This window comes from Pelmatolapia mariae, linkage group LG15, assembly GCF_036321145.2.
Source record: "Pelmatolapia mariae isolate MD_Pm_ZW linkage group LG15, Pm_UMD_F_2, whole genome shotgun sequence".
NCBI lineage: Eukaryota > Metazoa > Chordata > Actinopteri > Cichliformes > Cichlidae > Pelmatolapia > Pelmatolapia mariae.
This window is the reverse complement of record NC_086240.1, coordinates 30,530,581-30,550,996: the sequence shown is the minus strand read 5'-3', so window position 1 is coordinate 30,550,996 and position 20,416 is coordinate 30,530,581. Positions and strand designations below refer to the sequence as shown.

At 40.4% G+C, this 20,416-nt stretch overlaps 2 protein-coding genes across 2 annotated transcripts; both read left to right on the top strand.

Moving 5' to 3' along the window:
• Positions 1–4,198: 4,198 nt before the first annotated feature.
• On the top strand, positions 4,199–6,170 carry LOC134642926 (probable G-protein coupled receptor 139). The gene is made up of 2 exons (XM_063495020.1): positions 4,199–4,277; positions 5,161–6,170. Exons 1-2 carry the CDS (start codon positions 4,199–4,201, stop codon positions 6,168–6,170), a joined length of 1,089 nt encoding a protein of 362 aa, XP_063351090.1.
• An 8,183-nt stretch (positions 6,171–14,353) lies between these two features.
• traf3ip2a (TRAF3 interacting protein 2a) lies at positions 14,354–17,727 on the top strand. Its single transcript, XM_063494704.1, has 9 exons — positions 14,354–14,369; positions 14,466–14,897; positions 15,786–15,927; positions 16,040–16,224; positions 16,342–16,430; positions 16,516–16,584; positions 16,674–16,778; positions 17,119–17,193; positions 17,581–17,727. The coding sequence occupies exons 1-9, from the start codon at positions 14,354–14,356 to the stop codon at positions 17,725–17,727; spliced, it is 1,260 nt and encodes a 419-aa protein (XP_063350774.1).
• Positions 17,728–20,416: the final 2,689 nt, after the last annotated feature.

The window sequence follows — 20,416 nt, the reverse complement described above, 5'->3', positions numbered from 1 at the left end:
CCTACAAGACTACTCAAAGAAGTCCTAGCATTAAATAATGTGTCAATCTTAAATATGATAAGTCTGTGGGCTATGTACCATTAATATGTACCCCTACAGGCCTTTAAGCTGGCAGTAATTAAACCATTACTTAAAAAGATTTGATCCAGCTGTCTTAGCCAATTGTAGGCCAGTCTCCAACCTTCCTTTTATCTCAATAGTTCTTTAAAGAATTGTTGTAAAGCAGCAACAGAGGAATGGTTTATTTAAAGCGTTTCAGTCAGGTTTAGGAACTCATCACTCAGAAGGTTAAAAATTATCTTCTTATGACCTGTGACAAATAGACCTATCTCTTTGCTTGTCCTGCTAGACTTCGGTGTAGCGTTCGATACTGTTGACCATATTTTATTACAGAGATTAGAGCAGGCCGCAGGTATTAAAGGTCCTGCGCCGCACTGATTTGAATCATATCTCTCTCCAATAGACTCCAGTTTGTTCATGTAAATAGGGAGCCTTATTCACACACAAAGGTTAATATTGGAGTTCCACAGGGTTCCGTGTAGGACCAGTTCTGTTTGCATTATACATGCTTCCCCTAGGTCACGGGTGTCAAACTCCAGTCCTTGAGGGATGGGGTCCTTAAACTTTTGAATGTGTCCCTGCTGCAACACACCTGAATAAACTGAATAAACACCTGAGGTGGCAATTCAGCCATTTAATTGATGTTACAGCAGCTCATGAGTGAATAAACATGGTGCAATAAAAGTACTTTTAGAAGTAGATTTTTTTCAAAAACGTACATATACTTACATTTCTTTAAATGTACTTGAGTAGGGTATGCTGAGGTTGCAACCTCAGCATGCAGTCAAGTTCTATGGTCTTGCTAATGACCTAATAATTTTATTCAGGTGTGTTGCAGCAGGGACACATTCAAAAGTCAAGTAGGATTAAAGTCAGTGTTCCAGCACTGAAAGTGCAGGTCTCTGGCTCACCAACTGGTAACACTACCATTAATGGCTATTAATGATTATTGCGCCTATGTTTGACTAATCAATATGTCTTCTATGTGAAAGGTATCACTTCTTTTCCATGACAACAAATTTTCCAAACTCAGCTAAAGCATTCTGTTTGCACACTGCTGTTTGATTTATTGATCAGTAGGATTTGAAGGCAGAAAAGAGGACAGCTAGTATGAGTACAGTAAAGAGATTTGCTAACTTTTTTGAAAAAATAAATAAATAAATCAGCCATACAGCTTGTGAAACATCTATTTAAATCTTGTTGAATTTAATTGGCTAAATTCACAAAAAAAGCAGCTTTAGAGTAGCACCACATCTCACCTGATCACAACCTTATAAAACAAGTTATGTTACTCATTTCTAAGTAATTACTTTAATCACACTGTACAGCTTGTCATGGCTAACAGATGAACGCAGACAGCATTCTGGCAAGCAAAAAAGGTGACAATTTATTGACACAAGAGTGAAACCACAGTGATTTGTATATACAGTGAGTGGGGCAGGGGTCCGGGGCTCCAGGGGATGGAGGGGAGGGACTCCACGCTCGTTCTTCACTCAGTCCAAACTCCGCCACTCCTCTTCTCACGCACACTCACTTCTCCTCAGCCACTCTCGCTCCAATTTCCACTTCTGCCGACACACTCAGGGATCACAGGTAAGGGTCCACCACCAGTTCCGGGGAGATCTAAACACAGAGAGCTCGATTAGATTCAACACGCCAAATAACACCGAGAGAGTCTTTTTAGAAGGAGAGCTGAGTGCACGAACACGGGAAGTTCAACGTTCCAGCGCCGACTGCTCCGTGCCGCAGCGTTAAATAGGCAAAGGGAATGCCAGCTGATCAGCAACAGGTGTTGTAATCACCGCAGGTGCGTGGGCCAAGAGCGAGAGACCACAATGAGCTCTGCCCAGGCAAGCAAGAGCGAAAACAGAACAAACCTGTGGCCAACATGAGCCAGTCGAAGAGACACAGGGACCATGACACAGCTACACCTGATCTTAGGGTTTCCCCACCTGTCAAATCCCATTTTAACCCCTGCCTGCCACCCACTAACACGCTCCATTACCCTGTCATTATAAAGTTGAAAAATAAACAGAATTAGTTACATTAATAATGCTGAATTCACTTAATTGATACATTTCTTATTGTTGGTTTTTTGTTTTGCTTTTTGGTACATATGGACAGAAATATTATAACATTTCTTATCAGAAATGAAAAATGGGGAAAAACAGACGTGGGGTCAGATAAAGATTTTGATTTGTTGAGATAATAAAGGGTTCACATTTTCTCTCAGTGAGAATTTGATCTTTTCCAGCTGTGACTGAATCTTTATATCTTTCAGCCAGGTTAGATGGGTTGGAATAACATAACTGGACCAATGTGTACTGATCATTTGACAATTCTAGTGTGGCTGCTTTTACCCAAAAATTGTGCTAGAAATTCTGAAAAGGTCTGAAATCTCTTAGTCCAAAACATGTTTGAGCAGTTCCAGAATCTATGAGCTGAGGAGACTAGTGTTTGTCCACCCCAGTCACAGGACGCATTGGCAGAAGGAAGCCTGCACAGTGTTGTATAACATAATGGTGGGTTGAATGTATGATTGTTTGTGAGTGGAATTAAAGTTGAGCAGCACCACCATCCAAAATAATTTGCTAATTTTACTTTGGGAGAGTTTAGAGCTTAAAAAGTCAATGCTGCCAGTGAGAAATGGGAGCAGCTTTGATGTTCCATCAATGTGCAACCTACCATTTTAGACAGACACCAGCTGCAGAATCAGTACTACATTCGAAAGGAGGGAAGCACATCTTTTTAAAAAGAAAAATCTGCCTTGAAATTTAGCAATTTAGTTGAGCTCAGCACTGCAGTGGTAATATGCAAAGCACACAATAATGTCCTAAAGTGTATTCTCAAGTTTTTCAAAATTAGAGAGAGAACATACTCAAAGGAAAAGTTATGTTCCAAAAAGCAAGGATTAGGACAAAAAAGGAGATGTAAATGTGCCTGTGTCATCCAGGTCATCATAGTCTAAGGAGCTTGGAAAGAAAAGCGTGTGGACTTTTTTTAAAGTTGCTTGAAAACATTTCACCTCTCATCTGAGAATCTTCTTCAGTCCTAAGATTAAAATGGTGGAAAGTCCCAGATTTAAGATGTAAATGTGTTAGAGGATAAACTTGTAGAGTAATTGTGATGAGCAATTCACTATGTAAATTTACAAAAAATTATCAGAAATCTCAGAGTTTCATTTCAAATTCATATGACTTTCTATTTCAGTGGAGCTGTCCAATGAAAAGGTTTCGCAAACCTGCACAGTGAGGAAGAAATAAATTCTGTCTATTTTTCTTGCTTGAAGCTTTTTCATTCAAAACACATAGAACACGAGTGGGAGGGGGGTCATTTCAGTAACCTAATTTGGTCTGTAAAGGTGTGTGTTATAAGTGCTGCCAGAAATGAGCTTCCACTGTGTAGGAAAATTCCCTTCAACCGTATGTCAGGTGGTGTGACTCCCCCCTCCCAAAGCCTTATTGGAGCAGCAGGTGGAGCTCCCTCACCATCTCTCCTGCATATTATCAATACCATTGTCTTTGTGGACTCATAACCAGCTGGGATGCATCTCTGTGGAAAAACTCCCCTTTATGTGGCAACTTTATAGCTAAAAGGAGCACAGCAATCACATCCTGCAGAAACTAGGTAAGTCTAATTTAATTCACTTTAATAGTAAAGACTGCTATATTCATACGGAGTTTTGAAGCTTCTAAAAGGTAAAAAGGATGAAAGAATAAAGCTATATGTATGGTTCTGTATGTCATCAAGATTACAGTGGATCCCTAACTTCTCTCAAGTAACACAGGGCCGCAGACAAGCAATTTCCAAGTGACAGAGATTTGAAGAAAACATAACTTTCTTCAGAAACCGTTAATGCTTTGTTTTAGTTACACCCAGATGAAACCCACCTAACACAGTAGGCCAGCTTTCATGTAGAGTTATTTTGAGTTTACAACAAAGTAGCTTACAAAATGTAAATCTATTTTTAGCACCTTAAACTCAACAGTTGTCATCATGTACAATATGTTATCCTAACAGTTACACCTAAAACTTTCCAAGTAGGTCTTAAAAAGCTGCACAATGCGGCACCCTGAACATTATTTGTCTTACTGTACATCCAGTGGTTTTATTGCAGGTATTAGCATGTGAGCAAACAATGGAGGGAGCCACTTTATCCATCTTTGTTACTATCCAGAAGATCTACTACCCTTTACTTTGTGTCATCGGCATTCCAGGTTTGTATTGCGTTTGGCTTTCCACGATCTATCAGGAATAATGGACATCAAAATATAACAATGCACAAGATTAGACGTTAAGAATGTTTTAATATGTCAATAAATCCCTTTAGATTTTAGATTTAGATTTTTCATATATACCAAGTAGAAATAGAAATGTGACATTGCGTATTTAGCTACGGAAGAGGATTAGGGCCACTGGGGAAAAAAAAAAAAAAGTGGGCACGTCTTTTTTTTCTTCTTCTCCAGAATTCTGAGAAAAGTTAGAATTCTGACTTTAATCTCAGAATTCTGAGAAAAAAGTCAGAATTCTGAGATTAAAGTCAGAATTCTGAGGAAAAAAAGTCATTATTCTGAGATTAAAGTCAGAATTCTGAGAAAAAAGTCAGAATTCTGAGATTAAAGTCAGAATTCTGAGAAAAAAAGTCAGAATTCTGAGATTAAAGTCAGAATTCTGAGGAAAAAAAGTCATTATTCTGAGATTAAAGTCAGAATTCTGACTTTTTTCTCAGAATTCTGACTTTTTCATCAGAATTATTTTTTCTCAGTCTTCGAGCCTTTGTCGCGTCGTTGTGATGTAATCGGCCTACAAATGCGGCCTCAGGAGGATGTAGCCTCTGAATTTGGACACAGCTACTCTGTTACCAACAACATTAGCTAGCTGATGTATGCCATCTACCAAATCCTTGATGAAATCCATGAGATGAAGTTTCCTAAATAGTTCCTGAATAGTTAAAAATGTATGAAAACTGGATATCAGATTATTTTTGCTACTTATCTTGTGGATGTGTACAATATCATATGCATTCTTAGTTTTAGCTTTTATCTTTGACCAAATGATCAATAAACAAGTGTGGGTCTGTGTTCCTACCCTTTGTTCTAGGAAACCTCTTCACATTCTACATGATCTGTTTCCGTAATTGTGGGATGTCCAGCACAGCCATCATCTACCTCAGTTGTCTAGCTATTGCTGACATTTTCTACTTGGTGTGGGTAATTCTTATTGACCTAACTCTCACCTTCTGGACCCTGCAGCCCTTCTGGCACTCTTACCCCTGGTGTAGCATTCTGGGATTTTTGCAGTATGGGTCACTCTACAGCTCCTCTTGGATTGTGGTGGTGTTCACCATCGAGCGTTACTTGGTCCTCCGCAGCACGGCTGTCAAACAGCATTTGTCCCAAACTAGGGTCACTAAACTTACCTGCATAGCTATTGTGCTGGTATCCCACCTGGTTTCTGTGCCTCTGGCTTGGATCAATATTGTCACACCTGTGAACCTCACAGTGGATGGAGAGAACATCACATTGCCCAGATGTCGATACCGCAATGAGACCTACACTACTGTTATAGTGTGGATAACTACATTCCTCTCAGGAGGAATTCCGATCATGTTGGTTATCATTTTCAATTACCTCATTGGGTACCATTTGTGCAACGCCAGTAAGCTCTTCACTAAAGAGGAGTGTCGCGTCATGCAGGGTAAAAGCACGAGGGGCATGTTGAGGAGGACCATTCTCCTGCTGGGAACCGTCTCTGTGGCTTTTGTTGTGCTTAGCCTTCCTCGTTTTGTCACGTATTGCATCTTGAGGACCAACTACAATAATGAGAATTTTAATAGAAATGACTACAGCATTCCAATCAACGTTGCCGGAGACATTGCCAACATGCTGCAGAACCTGAACTCCACCACAAACTTCCTACTCTACTGTATGGTCAGTCGCCGCTTCCGGCAAGAGCTGGTCCAGGTACTGACTTGTAATGAGAAGGCACTTGAACTGGGCTCTGTCCTCACAAATACTACCATGAAAGTTTTTTCAGTGGTGGATCATAAGGCTTCATCATCCAGCAACCCTGTGTCTGTGGTGCTAACCAGTTTAAAACCTACAGAATAGAAAGAACTCCAAGAAGATAAAAAGGTTAAAGGTTCTTCTTTAAACTAGTTTTAACACAAAAGCCGTGAATCAAGGTACACTTACCTACTTTTATAGGCTGTATCCCCGGAAACTCATCAAATTCAATATTAACCTAAAGCCAGAATGATGTGTTTGGTTGGTTTACACAGGTAGAACAGTATCAGCATATACGCAGATGGTGTATATGAAAAACTTATCAAACTGATCAAAGACCACTGATCAATGGCCATGAGCACCATTCACAGAGAGTTGGGGAATGGCTGCAATCATGGCCATTGATCAGTGGTCTTTGATCAGTGGGTTTTGGTCAGTGGTTGTTGATCAATGGTCATGAGAATTTGCATAATTAAGATTAAGGAGCTGACCTCCCAGCCCATTGTTCTTTCAGTGGGCTGGTTTCAGTCATTATGCAAATGTACTGTTTATAAGGCTGGGGAAACCTGCAGTCAGCTGAGACTGAAGAAGTCACTTGGATGAGTGACGAAACGTTTCTCCCAGAAAATGCTACGTCCAGATGAACAGAATCAACTTTTGGAGAATTTTGGAGAAGTTATACATATGTCCCAAAAAGATGAATCCAACAGATAAACATATATTTTGTGAATTAATGCCACAGATAAGCCTCTATTTCTGAAAAAATTTATGACTGAGATTTAAAAAATTTATTTTGTATTCAATATGACCAATGTTCCCTCTAAGCTGCGCGCGTGCGCAATTGCGCACTGCTGGCACGGTCTCTGCACACAGAAAATCTGCGTTGCGCACAAAAAAAAAAATCTAACCTGAATTGCAATTAAAATTAAAACTTTAACAATTCTGTTTTGCAGTGTTAGTCAGTAAGTGACTGGCTGCTCCTGTATGGGATTAGAACGATGCCACCTTATCCCATAGTCCAGCCAATAATGCGATTCACATTCGTATATACGCAGCTAATCAACGTCGTTAACAGGCTATGACAGCGTCCTTATGTGCCGACACCGGTGTTTTAGCGAGCAAAGCGGTGTGGCTGATGTGGAGTGAAGCCACGTTAATGACAACGTGTACAACCATTGGAGATGTGAGCAGGACAGACGGAACAATTGAGGAAAAAGTGTGGACTTTATACCAGTTTTTAAATTGTGTTGATAGGCCACGTAAAACCAGAGTTATGATAAAAATATATGCAATGTTTGTTTTTCTTCCTGAATACTATCGTTGTTTATATTTACTGCGGGAAGAAACGGTAAAAACGGCGTTTTATAAGGAAAACGCTACAAAGCACTCTCCGCCTGTGAGCAAAAACAAAAAAAACCCCACCCTTTCCTATTGGTCGCAAAATGTACCATGTCCACCAATCAAAAAAATGATATGGCAACATGGCATTTATTGTTTAGGAAGGGGGGACGTTTTAGGAGTGACCGCGGTGTTTTGAGATGTGAGAGATTTGCGACGTTTAGCGCAAATCTTGTGTAGTTAGTGTGTAGTGTAGTCAATAGTTTTGTTGTGTGTGTCAGAACAATGAGGCGACTGCTGAATGTTACAGGTGTTACAGGAGTGATACATCTCCTGTTGTCAGGCCTGCAGGTATCAGGCTGTTGTTCTCCTTTATCTCATAGTGGACAGAAATTATGTTTTGGAGTGGCACAAATAATTTGTGTGGCATCAAATTTGATGCAGAACAGCTGATTGTTCTGTAAATAGTTTGAAATGTTTATTTACAAAAAACGCCTTGGCTGCATTTTTAGGTAAACAGCTGCAAAAAACTTTGTTGTTTGCAAAACTCAGTTACTTTTTTGAAGAAGTAACGGCACACGGCCCTGTCATTACCCCAAACCGATATTACCTGCTGATCGGTCCGCCACTGACTGATGTCCCCCTGGTCCCAGCTCCTATATTTGTTCCACTTTTAACAGTAATACACAAAACTCTGGACTCGGACCTCTCTCTCCCACAGTCAACACAATACCCGTCATAATCACAAACAGAGAGCAACACAATTATCATAAATCCAGTAACTCCAAAAACATTAATAACCTCCGGCCTCTTCAAAAATGTCAGCATTCATTGAACTCTACTGTCAAAAATCCACCAGTCTCAATCAGTATGGCACTTTTAAATGTCCGCTCTCTGTTGAACAAGTCTTTTATTATTAATGATTTAATTTTAGATAATAAACTTGATTGTTTATTTTTAACTGAAACATGGCTGGGTTCGGATGCACCAGTTGTTCTCACTGAGGCCTCCCCACCAAATTTTAATTTCTCTTTTTCTATTAGAAGTGGTAAGAGAGGTGGTGGGACTGCATCTTTAACCAACAACACACTCACCACCAAACAAATTTTATTTGATCATTTTACCACTTTTGAATTCCATGCTATTGTTTTTAGCAGCCCTCCAGTTTTATCTGTCACAATTTATAGACCACCTAAAGACAGTGCTGCTTTTATCAAGGAATTCTCAGAATTTTTAACAAACATACATTCAAAATATAATATGATAATTCTAACCGGTGATTTTAACCTGCACATAGATAATCCGTCTGACTCTACATCAAAAGAATTCTTAAACATTCTTCACTGTATGGATTTTACCCAGCACGTCACGCAGCCGACTCACAACAGAGGACACACTCTGGACCTGGTCATCACCCATGGGCTGTCCACCAGTGTGTCCTCTGTTGTTGACTTGGCTGTCTCTGACCACTACTGTGTGTTTTTTAAAATCACCGGTTTTATTCAGCGGGAGACCTCGGTGCGAACTGTGAGGAGGCGCTATCTAACCTCTGAAGTGGCTGCAAATTTTACCAGGGTTTTATACGAATGCCCCCCTGTGATTCTACCTGCACCCTGTGATTTCATTTTTAATCATTTTAACAGCAAACTGAAGAAAAGCCTTGACTCCGTTGCTCCACTCACCACCAAAAAGATTAACGTAAAAAGTGTATCACCCTGGAGAAACAAAGAAGTCAAAAAACTCAAAAGAAATTGCAGGGCAGCAGAAAGGAGATGGAGGAAAAATAAAAATGAAATCAACTATCAAATACTTTGCGAGCAACTTAAAATGTACAATAATACACTAAGGAATTCAAGAAATTCATACTTCACCAAAATAATCAGTAATAACAAAAATAATCCCAAGGTCCTCTTCTCCACCATAGATCACTTATTTAACCCTGATTTTAACAGCTCCCAAAGAAGCCCCACAGACTCGCTCTGTGAGCAGTTTGCAGACCACTTCAGGGGAAAAATCAACACCATCAGATGTGATATTTTATCTTCTCGTGTTATGATTTTAAACACATCTGAGGGCTCGATTGTACCTGAGGAGACACTGGACAGCTTTGTCCTGGTTAATGCTGAGAACCTTAGGAAGGTTTTCTCCACAGTGAGACCCACCACATGTCTTTTAGATCCAATCCCCTCTTCACTTTTTAAAACACTTTATGGATTTTTTGAAGCTGAGCTTTTATACATGATGAATTGCTCTCTTCAGTCGGGTGTCTTCCCTGCTGACTTTAAAACGGCGGTGGTGAGGCCCCTTCTGAAGAAAAGCAATTTGGATTGTAATGATTTTAATAACTACAGACCTGTATCCAACTTACCATTTTTAAGTAAAATTATAGAAAAACTTGTTTTTACTCAGATTAATGATTTTTTGAATGATAAACAGATCCTGGAGATATTTCAGTCTGGATTTAGGGTGAACCACAGCACAGAGACTGCTCTCCTAAAGGTTTTAAATGATATTAGGTGTAACTGGGACTCCCAAAAGCTCTCAGTCCTGGTGCTACTGGATCTAAGCGCAGCCTTTGATACAGTAGACCACGCTATACTTTTAAACAGACTGAAACACATGGTGGGCCTCTCTGGTGCTGTACACAACTGGTTCACTTCCTATCTCTCAGACAGAACTTTTATGGTGTGTATGGATACATGCTCCTCTAAGATCCATAAAATGACATGTGGTGTGCCTCAAGGGTCGGTTTTAGGCCCTGTACTTTTTAATTTATATATGCTCCCTCTTGGCGGTGTCATCAGGAGGCATGGAGTGAACTTCCACAGTTACGCTGATGACACTCAGCTGTACATCTCCGTGTCTCCTGATGACACCAGACCAATGGATGCCCTTTTTAACTGTATTCTAGATATAAAATCTTGGATGGCAGAAAACTTTTTACAGCTTAACCAGGACAAAACTGAAGTTTTAATCATCGGTCCTGAGGCTCAGAGAGAGAAACTCTTCTCTAAATTACAGGCATTTTCACTATGCCCTTCACTACAAGTGAAAAACCTGGGTGTTATTCTTGACTCTGAGCTTGGTTTTATCCCACATATTAAACATGTAACCAAAATTGGATTTTATCATCTAAAAAATATAGCCAGAGTCCGCCCTATTCTCTCTCGGGCCAACACGGAGATGCTGATGCATGCTTTTATTACCAGTCCCATTGATTACTGTAATGCCCTGCTCTCTGGTCTCCCCAAAAAGAATATTTCACCTTTACAACTTTTACAAAACTCTGCAGCTCGTGTGCTGACGAAGACCAGAGGGCGGGCCCACATTACACTGGTTTTACAATCACTGCATTGGCTCCCCGTGTGTTTCAGGATCGATTTTAAAGTTCTTTTATTGGTTTTTAAATGTCTTAATGGTCTTGGGCCTTCTTATCTTTCAGATCTCCTTTTACCATATGAACCCTCGCGGACCTTGTGGTCCTCTGGTACTGGCCTTTTGATTGTCCCTAAAGTCAGGACACATACTCACGGAGAGGCAGCTTTTCAGTGGTATGGTCCTCGACTGTGGAACAGCCTGCCGGAGGAGCTCAGGGCTGCAGAGAACATTCACGTTTTTAAAAACAGGCTCAAGACCCACCTTTTTAATTTAGCTTTTAACTAACGCTTATTTATTTTATGCTTATTTATTCTATGCTGTTATTCTATTTATACTATTAGTTTAGGTTTTACCTAATATTTATTGATTTTATTCTTATTCATTTTTTATCTTCTTACTCTATTTATCTTTATATTTATATTGTATCCCGTTCTTATTTATTTTATCTCTTTATCCTGTTTATATTCTTATTAGGTCATATCTCCAGTGTTCCCTCGGAGGGGGCTCTCTGCACTGGGGCTGTGATCGACCGTGGCCGCTTGGGCTCTCTGGGTCCTCTCAGCCTGGCTGGGGGGCTTCTTTGCCTCCCTCCTGCTGTGTGCCCAGCCTGGAGGCTGCGGTCTGTGACCGGCTCCCGGTGCAGACGGCTCCCTGTGATAGTGTTTCCTCACTTGGCTAATGCGTACCCAGCCCAATTTTACTCTTTAAGTGTGCGTGTCTGTCTGTGTGTGTGTGTGTGTGTGTGTGTGTGTGGGGGGGGGGGGGGGGGGGGGGAATGTGTGTATTCATGATGGTTTATGTTAATGAGAGTGTGGGGAGTGAGTGGGAGGGTGGGGTGGGCTGCTTTTAACCATGTAAAGCACTTTGTGCTACATTTTTTGTATGAAAAGTGCTTTATAAATAAAGATTGATTGATTGATTGATTGATATAATTAATTGCCCAACATTGGTCATTATATACTGTATTTTGCAGACAGAGAGTTACAGGACTCTCTCCCAGACCACAGACTCATAATACAAGTCAGAGCTTTATATAAAGAAAAAAAAGAAAGAAAGAAAAAAAGAAAGTTTTGTTTTCAAAATTGGAGTTCAAGTTATTTTTTTTTCCAATAGTGTTAACATACTACACAGGTCATGAAGAAAGATTTTTTAAATTTTCATTGTAAGTGGGCTAAAACAGTTAATTAAAAGTAGTCTAACATAAATGTAAATGCTGTAATTTGATTATTTTAATAAACCATATAACTTGGATGGATTTGATGCTGGCGTGACGACAGTGCACACGTCTACTGTTGCTCACAGTGGTCCAAGGGACCGCTCAGGGAGTTTGTGTGTTCGCTCAGACACATGAAAAATTAGAGAGAACATTGAATATGACCCAAAATGAGTGACTAAGCCCATAAACTTAACCTCTCAAAACGCTTTCCTTCTAAGTCAGAAAGCCATTTTTCCATGGACTTCTATGGGACTGGGAGTCCTTTTGCATTCACAGCTATCGTTATCAGGTGGACTTGAGACAGAAGGCAGGTTTAAGGAACTGCATATTGGCTGAATTTTTCCAACTGGGGTCCTATGTCTATGTTTTTTACTGTCTGTGATGCCAACATATAAAATACATCTACTGACATCGTCACCAACAGTCACTGGTTAATAAAGTTACATTATTAACCCGGAAGGTTGATTTTGGGCACTCTTGTTGTTTTAAAATCAACCTTCTGTACTACTGAAGGGAGTACTACAAAGGAAATAAGCCAGGCTTTCTTTGTAAGCTGACTTGACAAAACCTAAAACCCCAGTCAGAGACGAGAGATATCACACTATAATTTCTGCAAATTTCTCTGTTGAGGCGGCCTTTCTTTGCTGTGTCATATGATCTTTTTCCATACAAAATTATCCCTATGAATTCTGCCTATCGTTCACAGTAGAGCTCTGAAACTTTAAAACTGGCCTGTACCTTAATAAAGGCGATGTGGAAATTTAGTTTGTTGGCAGAAGTTAAATCAATTTTATTGATTGACAGGTGCTCTTTGTGTGTGTTCTGCATTCTACTAACTGCACTGTAAAAGAGCAGCAGATCAGAATCAAGTATATAAACATTTACACATTTTCTGCATCCCCAGATGAATATTCCAGCAACATTGTGACGTTTGTACAGCTGCGCTTCATTTGCAATATCAGTGAGGTACAGTACAGAGGTACAATTTAAATTCTACTATGCAAAGAAAAAAAAAATCATATGCAAGTCCAGCCGATTGTATAAAGAAATCCTGAACATAACCTGCTCCTGTTCAGGTTAAATTACCACAATGTTTTAGTCAGGTAGAAAGAGAGCCACTTTCATGACAAACAACTTAAAAACAAGACTTTCTTGCTAACCTAGTAATCTAGCTTAATGATACACCCCTCTTGGTTTCTTCTTCCAAGCACAGGAATGACCAGTGTTGAACATCAGAAAGAATGCAAGTTTAAGATATTAAACTAGTTCTCTTTTCAGACCCAGAAGTTACATGCATTTTTTTCCCCATCCACACAAAAACATGGTATGCATTTTGCTCAAAGAACCATTATATACAGCCTTTTGCCCGACAGTGGGCCTTTGTCAATACAGTTTATTTATAAAACAAAAAAGGAAAATCAGACTTGGGTGTGTCATTGTGGATTCTGAGTCATATGGATCATGTCTAGTTATGAAACAAAGACATGTTCTTGTTTGATGGCCTTGAAAATGGGTCACTGTATAAAATCCACTGAGAACACAGTTCAGTACTGTTTTATACATGCTGCAGAATATATTCTTTACCTGTCAAGTCCTGTGTATCCTTTTTCCCCCTGCTGCTTCAATTTCATTGCTTCACAAAGTGTGATGAAAACAAAACATGACACCTTTCCAACAAAACAGTTGAATGTGGCTGGCTGCAGCCTGCCTACCTGGTTGAAGAAGCAACCTGATTGGCAGCCCTGGAGTTCACGCTCCACACCTTTTGCATAAATGGGTCACGAGACTTCCAAGATTTGCATAAGACAGGAAGGAACAAGCAGCGGGAATGTTTCCTGTTTGCCACAAAACAGGTTTGTGCTGGGGCTGAGCAGCTTTAAGCAAAGGTAGGTGTGAAAACACATTGGCTTTGTTCTTTAACTTGTAATGTCAAACACCATGTTAACTTTTGACATGTGTTTTTTTTTTAGTTATTGTTTAAAAAGAAATACTTGGCATTGCTTTTGATGAATGATTCTGACCTTTGTACTTGTTTGTCACGATCAGGTTACGCTTCAACCCACCTGTAGAGATCCTCCGTTTTCACTTGTTTCAGTGTGAAAAATAAAAGAACACATGAATACTTCTACCGAGAAGAGTTTGCCGTATTAAGGGTAATGCTTTTCCCTGTGGTTCTAGTCTCGGTTCGTAACCGCCATGTTGATTTTATGTAGGGCGTTTTGCTGTGTGTGTGTGTGTGTTTTTGTGTGTGTCTGTCTTTAAGGTGCCATGTTGCAACAGATTATTTTAACACTGCTTTCATTTTCACCACAGAGGCCAAAGACACTTTTAATTGGTTAAATAAAATTTTTAAAAAATGGACCCTTTTAAAGGTAGGAAGGCACAGACACAGAGCTACCAGCTTGCCAAAAATGCCATTTTCAGTGAAGTGAGTAAAAACCTGTTGATCTTTTCCTTCTTGCTTTCAGGGCCTTGTCCCCATCATAGCATTCCTGTTGAAATGGGTGAGACTCTGGACTTGGAACGGCTCCCCCCATGTGAACACTGTAATGCACACACAGAGACCGTCAAAAGGCTAGAGGCCCGTGAATTTGAGCCTCCACAGCGGGCAGCACAACAAGTGGGCTTGAGTAAATTCCCTGAGAACCAGTATAAGCACCAGTTTCGCATTAACTCCCCAGCAGCACCACTCTCAGGACATGTGAATGCCCCATACACAGAAGATTTTTGGCATGTTAGCCTAAGACAGAAAGTGCAGTATAAGCAAGACCCCATAGGTCCTTCAAGCCAGCACTGGAGCCACTCTGTGGACGATGCAGACTACTTGGAGCCCCCCCAACCGCTCAAATCGGACTTCAACAGCATCAACTATGTTAAAATGCCAATTCCACATATGCCACGTGAGTATGTCAGTGAATTACCACTGGATTGTTTCATTTAAGTAGATCTTAAAAATGATCCAAAATTATCCAATATTTACACAGAACACAGTAAAAGAGGTCACAAATTAAAGGAAAAATAATCTGTACCTTAATCCCTTACAATGTCTCAGTTTTTGCTGATATTTTTGGAGTCCACAGATTTACGTGGAAAACAAAAAAATACGTAATCCATAGGTTTCTCTACTGTTTGCTGAAACCTTTCAGCATAAACAATCACACCCACAACTTTAGGCCTGTGAAAAAAAAAATCCAACCAGGTGAGCAGGAAAACAAATTCACACAGAAGTCAGCACTGTTGTACCACATTGCAACAGGCTGTAAAAATGTTAAGCATTTTAAAATGGGATTCTATAGGGACTGACAAGCTGGTGAACCGTAGCTTTTAGCTTCCTTTCTCAGCCCTGTTTGTTGATACTGTGTCATAGGACACTAAAACACCAAACTCATGCCCACTTTAAGACATCTTTACTTTGTGGCTGGCGCTCAATAACATGGAAACATCGAGTGTCCCATAACAAATGATAACTATAATTGGTCATATTGTGACTATGAATTTGACATATGATATTGAATGTCACTAAAAAAATATTGGTTGTAGGCAGCAATCATTTAAAACCATAATTTTAGCACTCAAGAACAAACAGTAAATATGCTATTTAGAACTGAAGAAGCTTTTCGGATGACAGGTGAAAGGTTTTCAAGTCCAGACACTTTTCTTTCCAAGCTCCTTAGACTACGATGGCCTAAATGTGCTATTGCATTCCAGAAGCAGGACAATCTGCATCTCATTTCTGCTAAACCATCCGAAAGGGGAACTTATGTCTGCTCCTCTGTGTCTGTCTGCAGGCCACATGCCAATGCAGGGAAGCTGTCTGAAACAGTGCGCGTGCTGCCCTCCAGCAAACCCACGCGGACGCGATAATTATTGTCATCAAGACCCGGGTTACCCAGCAGGTCGACACCAGGAGCCTCAACCCCACCAGAAAATGTTTGTCATTATGATCTACTAATTCTAGCATTGGTTCACTGGTAGAATACTTTCCCCAATACCGTATGTTGTGAGTCACTCTGTGGTCATTTCTCATCATTTCCCTCCGCAGGAATCTCTCTCAAAATGGGCACCAACTTAAAGGTGCTCTAAATGGTCACTGTGGTTCTGCGGCTCCCTATGCAACGCCTCCTCTAGACGTGATGCATGAGGTCAGCGTGGGTTGCTCCGACCTTGCAGGCGCAGGATCAGGCACGAAGGAGATCAGGAGGACCATCAGTCTTCCCGAGGAGTGCAGTAAGTCCCACCATGTGCCAAAGCGTGCATCATTCCCTTCTGTTTCATGTTTCCTTCTGTTCAGGATAATGACTGATGTTTTTTTTGTTTTCTGTTTTTCCCCTCCCTCATTGACAGGAAATGTTTTTATCACATATTCAGTGGACATAGCCAAGGAAATGTTCATTTTTGTTAAATTTCTCGTGGGCCAAGGCTTCAGACCCTCAGTAAGTCCACTCATTCATCAGCCTTTGATTTCCCGCAGATGCTCACTCCACTTCAAATGTTCTCACTCGCTCTGCCTTTCCTCAGCTCGACATGTTTGACAGTTCAATCCGAAACATGGGTATCAACCAATGGATGGACCGTTTTCTGAATGATGTAAGTGTGACGGCTGAGTTTGATTAGGCAATTCTTCAACTCTTATCACAGCTGTGCTGAAAAATTGACAATGAGGATTGTTTTGACAGAAATCAGTGCTGATCATTGTGGCCATCAGCCCCAAGTACAAAGCGGATGTGGAAGGAGATGGAGTCGATGAGCATGGCCTGCACACCAAGTACATCCACAACCAGGTAAATGGCCTCTTAGGAACTGAGAAGCAAATATTTTCTCACAATGTCTCCCTCTTGTGGCTTTTCTGTATCATTAAAGTACCTCCTCTCACATGTCAATTGCATGGAAGAATGAGGAAATACCTCCCAGGAACCGAAAACGGAGCCGTTCCTCCTAGATTCCTCACTGTGTTAGTGTGCCAGAGCAGAGTGTAGTCAAATTCTTCTGCTTTCTGTCAGAGCATCAATCACAATGTGTAATTGTGTCAATGTTAGGTGGCAAGGAAAATACATTTTGGTTTAACTCATGAGTGAAGCCTTTGTTTAGTTCTATCACTGACTTTCTTTTCACACGGCACAGATTCAAAATGAGTACATCCAGCAAGGCTGCCTGAACTTCAGACTGGTTCCTGTGATGTTTCCCAATGCAGCCAAGGTAAGACTGATCAACACATGATTTGGGGGGGGGGGGGGGGGGGGGGGTCTATGAAAATACCTCATTCACTTCTCTCTGCCCAGTAAAGATCATGTGTAGTAACACAAGAAACACATCTTTGTGATTTGTGTGAACTGACCCTTTAATAAACCACTCACCATCACCCCGGCATTGGAAGCACAAGTAAAACCTATGTGAGGAAATAAAACCCTCCAAAAAAAACTGATTGAAAAGAAAAGGACAAATAAAGTTTACAGCTTTGCGTAGACTATAAACTGGAAAGAGATGAGGGCAGTTAGGGTCCAAGTAAAAGGCCCATGAATCCAGAGGATTAAGTACTTTGACTGTGCATGCTAACCCACGGCTACCCCTCATATTCTCTTACAGATTCATGTACCCAGCTGGCTTCAGAGTACCAGAATCTACCGTTGGCCCCAGGACACCCAGGATTTGCTTCTGCGTCTCTTAAGGGAGGAGCGCTACATCATCCCACACCGGAGTGCTGACCTCACCCTCACGTTCCGTCCTGTCTGAGAGCAGTAAAAAGAGGACTGGGACAAAATCTGTGGCATAGTTAAAATTGTTTACTTTACCCCAGATTTACTGATCTTTTACAGTGTTCAGTTATAAACAATCAATGAAGTGGCACATTTAACTTTTACAAGTAGATTAAACGTACTCGTTTATTTCCGACAAATCTGCTTTTACACTGGCCAATCAGAGCTTTTGCTGCTAGTTTGTGGGTTTCATTTTGGTTTCTTATTCTTTCCTTAACATACACGTCAAATTAATTTAACCAATATTTGAGTGTAAAAGGCTTTTTTCTGGCTTATTATATTACCATAGTGAGAAACATTAGTACATATCTGAAGTTGTGATTTTGTGCATGTGAAAGATCTGGCTTAGTCTTCACCAACACTTACAAATATCTGGATATTCAGCCACATAATTATTTATCTAATCTATTTTTTTCCTAACAGTGTACAGTTAAGTGCTGGGCAGGCACAGTGCTTTAAGAGTAATCTCAAAACTGAGAAGCATTAGTATATTTTGAGAAGTGTGTTTATTTTAAATATCTTTCAGCTCACAAGGCAACACAGGCCACTACTACTACTAATGCTAAAAAACAACAACCTATATATATATTATTTTAACATTACAAAGTGCTTCACAGACAGAAAATCAACCAAAAAAGGAGTGCTAAGTAGGATTGTAAAAAAAATATTCTGGATGTAAAATTGCAAAGCATTTAGAGAATTCATGATCTACAGTAAATAAGTATCACTAACATATCTGGAGAAATTTCTGTACATAATAGAAAAAGCTGAAAACTGAGATTAAGCGGCTATGATTTTCAAGACGTGATTCAGCGGTAGACTGCATGGGCTAAGGATTTGTTCTGAAAGAGTCCATGGACGTGATATCTGACTGCATTTACAAATGCACGTTCAAAAACCACGCAAGCGCACAGACCACCACTATGATCCAGGAATACTTCTACCCTCTGGAGTAAAGATGAGAGTGAACATCCTGCTTGTTATCAGCATGCAGTTCAAATGCCAGCACGTATGATGGTATGGAGGCCATTGGTCCGCATAGCACCAATGCCTGAACTGTTGAGCAGTTGAAATCCTTCATTAAGCAAAGATTGTAAAATATTTTGCTTTCACAGCAACATGTACTCCTGGGTCTCCCCCAGTAAACACAGTGTGTTGTTTTTAGAAATGTACAGTAAAAAACTTCTGTTTCAATATTTGATGTTGTCTTGGTATGATTCATTACCAGCAAATCATGTAGTTTTTAATATATATTTTACATGGCACAGCTTTCAAGGAAACAATGTAGAAAATTAGAGAAAGAGGAATGCGGATAGAGGAAAGAGAATCAAGGAAGTGCAGAGAATTAGTAAGGAGGAAATGAGGGCGATGAATGAAAATGCATTTGGTCCAAATACCTGTAGAAGTGCTCAGATGTCTACAAGAGATGGAAAGTGATTTAAACAAGACTGTTTAACACAATCTGTGTTCAGCGTGACAGCATGTCTGAGGAATGGGGAAGAACTGGTACTGATTTTCAAGCTATGCAGGGATAAAGTTGTTGAGCCCTGCCATGAAGCTATGTGAAAGCGTTGTTGAAACTAAGTTAAGAAGAGAGGGGATCATCAACAAGCCTGAGTGTGGTTTCCTGCCAAGAAAGTGCATTACACACATAACATTTACTTTCAGTCAGGAGGTCAGGAGTGACAGAAGTATGTAAAGATGGCGCACAACATTTATGAAGACGGTAAAACAATGGTAAGGTGTGCGGTATGAGTGCCAGATGGGTTCGAGGTGGGGGTGGAATTACATCAGGGATCAGCTCTGAACCCTCCTTGTTTGCAGTGGTGATGGACAGGCTGATAGATGAGGTCAGACAGGAGTCTCCGTGGACTATGATGTTTGTAGGCAATGTCTGGGAGAGGTGGAGGTATGCACTAGAGAAAAGGAATGAAACTGAATAAAAGCAAGACAGAATACATGCAGCTGAGAGGGAGAGAAGCTACACGGAGTGGAGGTAGTGAAAGTGGATACATTTAAGTTTGAGAGCCAAAGCAACGGGTGTCAAGGTGGGATCGGTGACAGAGGGATAGCAGCGAGACTGAAAAATGTTTACATGATAGTAATGAGACCTGTTAAAATGTATGGTTTGGACATGTTTGCACTAACATAAAGACAGGGGGTGGAGGTGGTACTGAGTTGACTAGACTAAGATTTTCATTGGGAGATATGAGAGGGACAGATCAGGTTGAGTAGGTTGGAGACAAAGTTGGAGAGGTAAAGCTGAGATGCTCGCAGATGCACTGAAACAATGTTAATTACAGGATAATTGCCTTCTCAATTCAACACAAATTTGCTATAAATATATAATGCAGGTTTTTGAAAAGTATTATTTAAAATGTTGCAATGCTGAAATAGAAAATGAGATTATGAACACAGGACAATTTGAATCTGTTGTTCTTATTTATTTGCGCTTATTTAAAGTAAACAGCACATTTCCAGATAGCCACATGCTCGCAGAGGTCGAGTCTACAGTAGCGCAAAGTCTATGGTGAACCTGGACAGTTATGTAGACGATCCATCCCCGTTCGCAGAGAAGTACTTTGGTGTAATGCAGAGGCTAACTGGAAGAACCAGAAGATGGCAGCATGTACCAAACAATAACACCCAGCATCATTCATCTGTTC

Excerpts from the sequence above, each read along its gene's own strand:
- traf3ip2a (XM_063494704.1), top strand. Across the intron at positions 14,898-15,785 it reads GCCAATTCCACATATGCCAC|GCCACATGCCAATGCAGGGA; the intron begins GTGAGTATGTCA and ends GTCTGTCTGCAG. Across the intron at positions 16,431-16,515 it reads GCCAAGGCTTCAGACCCTCA|CTCGACATGTTTGACAGTTC; the intron begins GTAAGTCCACTC and ends GCCTTTCCTCAG.
- LOC134642926 (XM_063495020.1), top strand. The coding sequence starts at position 4,199 with ATGGAGGGAGCCACTTTATCCATCTTTGTTACTATCCAGAAGATCTAC. Across the intron at positions 4,278-5,160 it reads TTGTGTCATCGGCATTCCAG|GAAACCTCTTCACATTCTAC; the intron begins GTTTGTATTGCG and ends CCTTTGTTCTAG.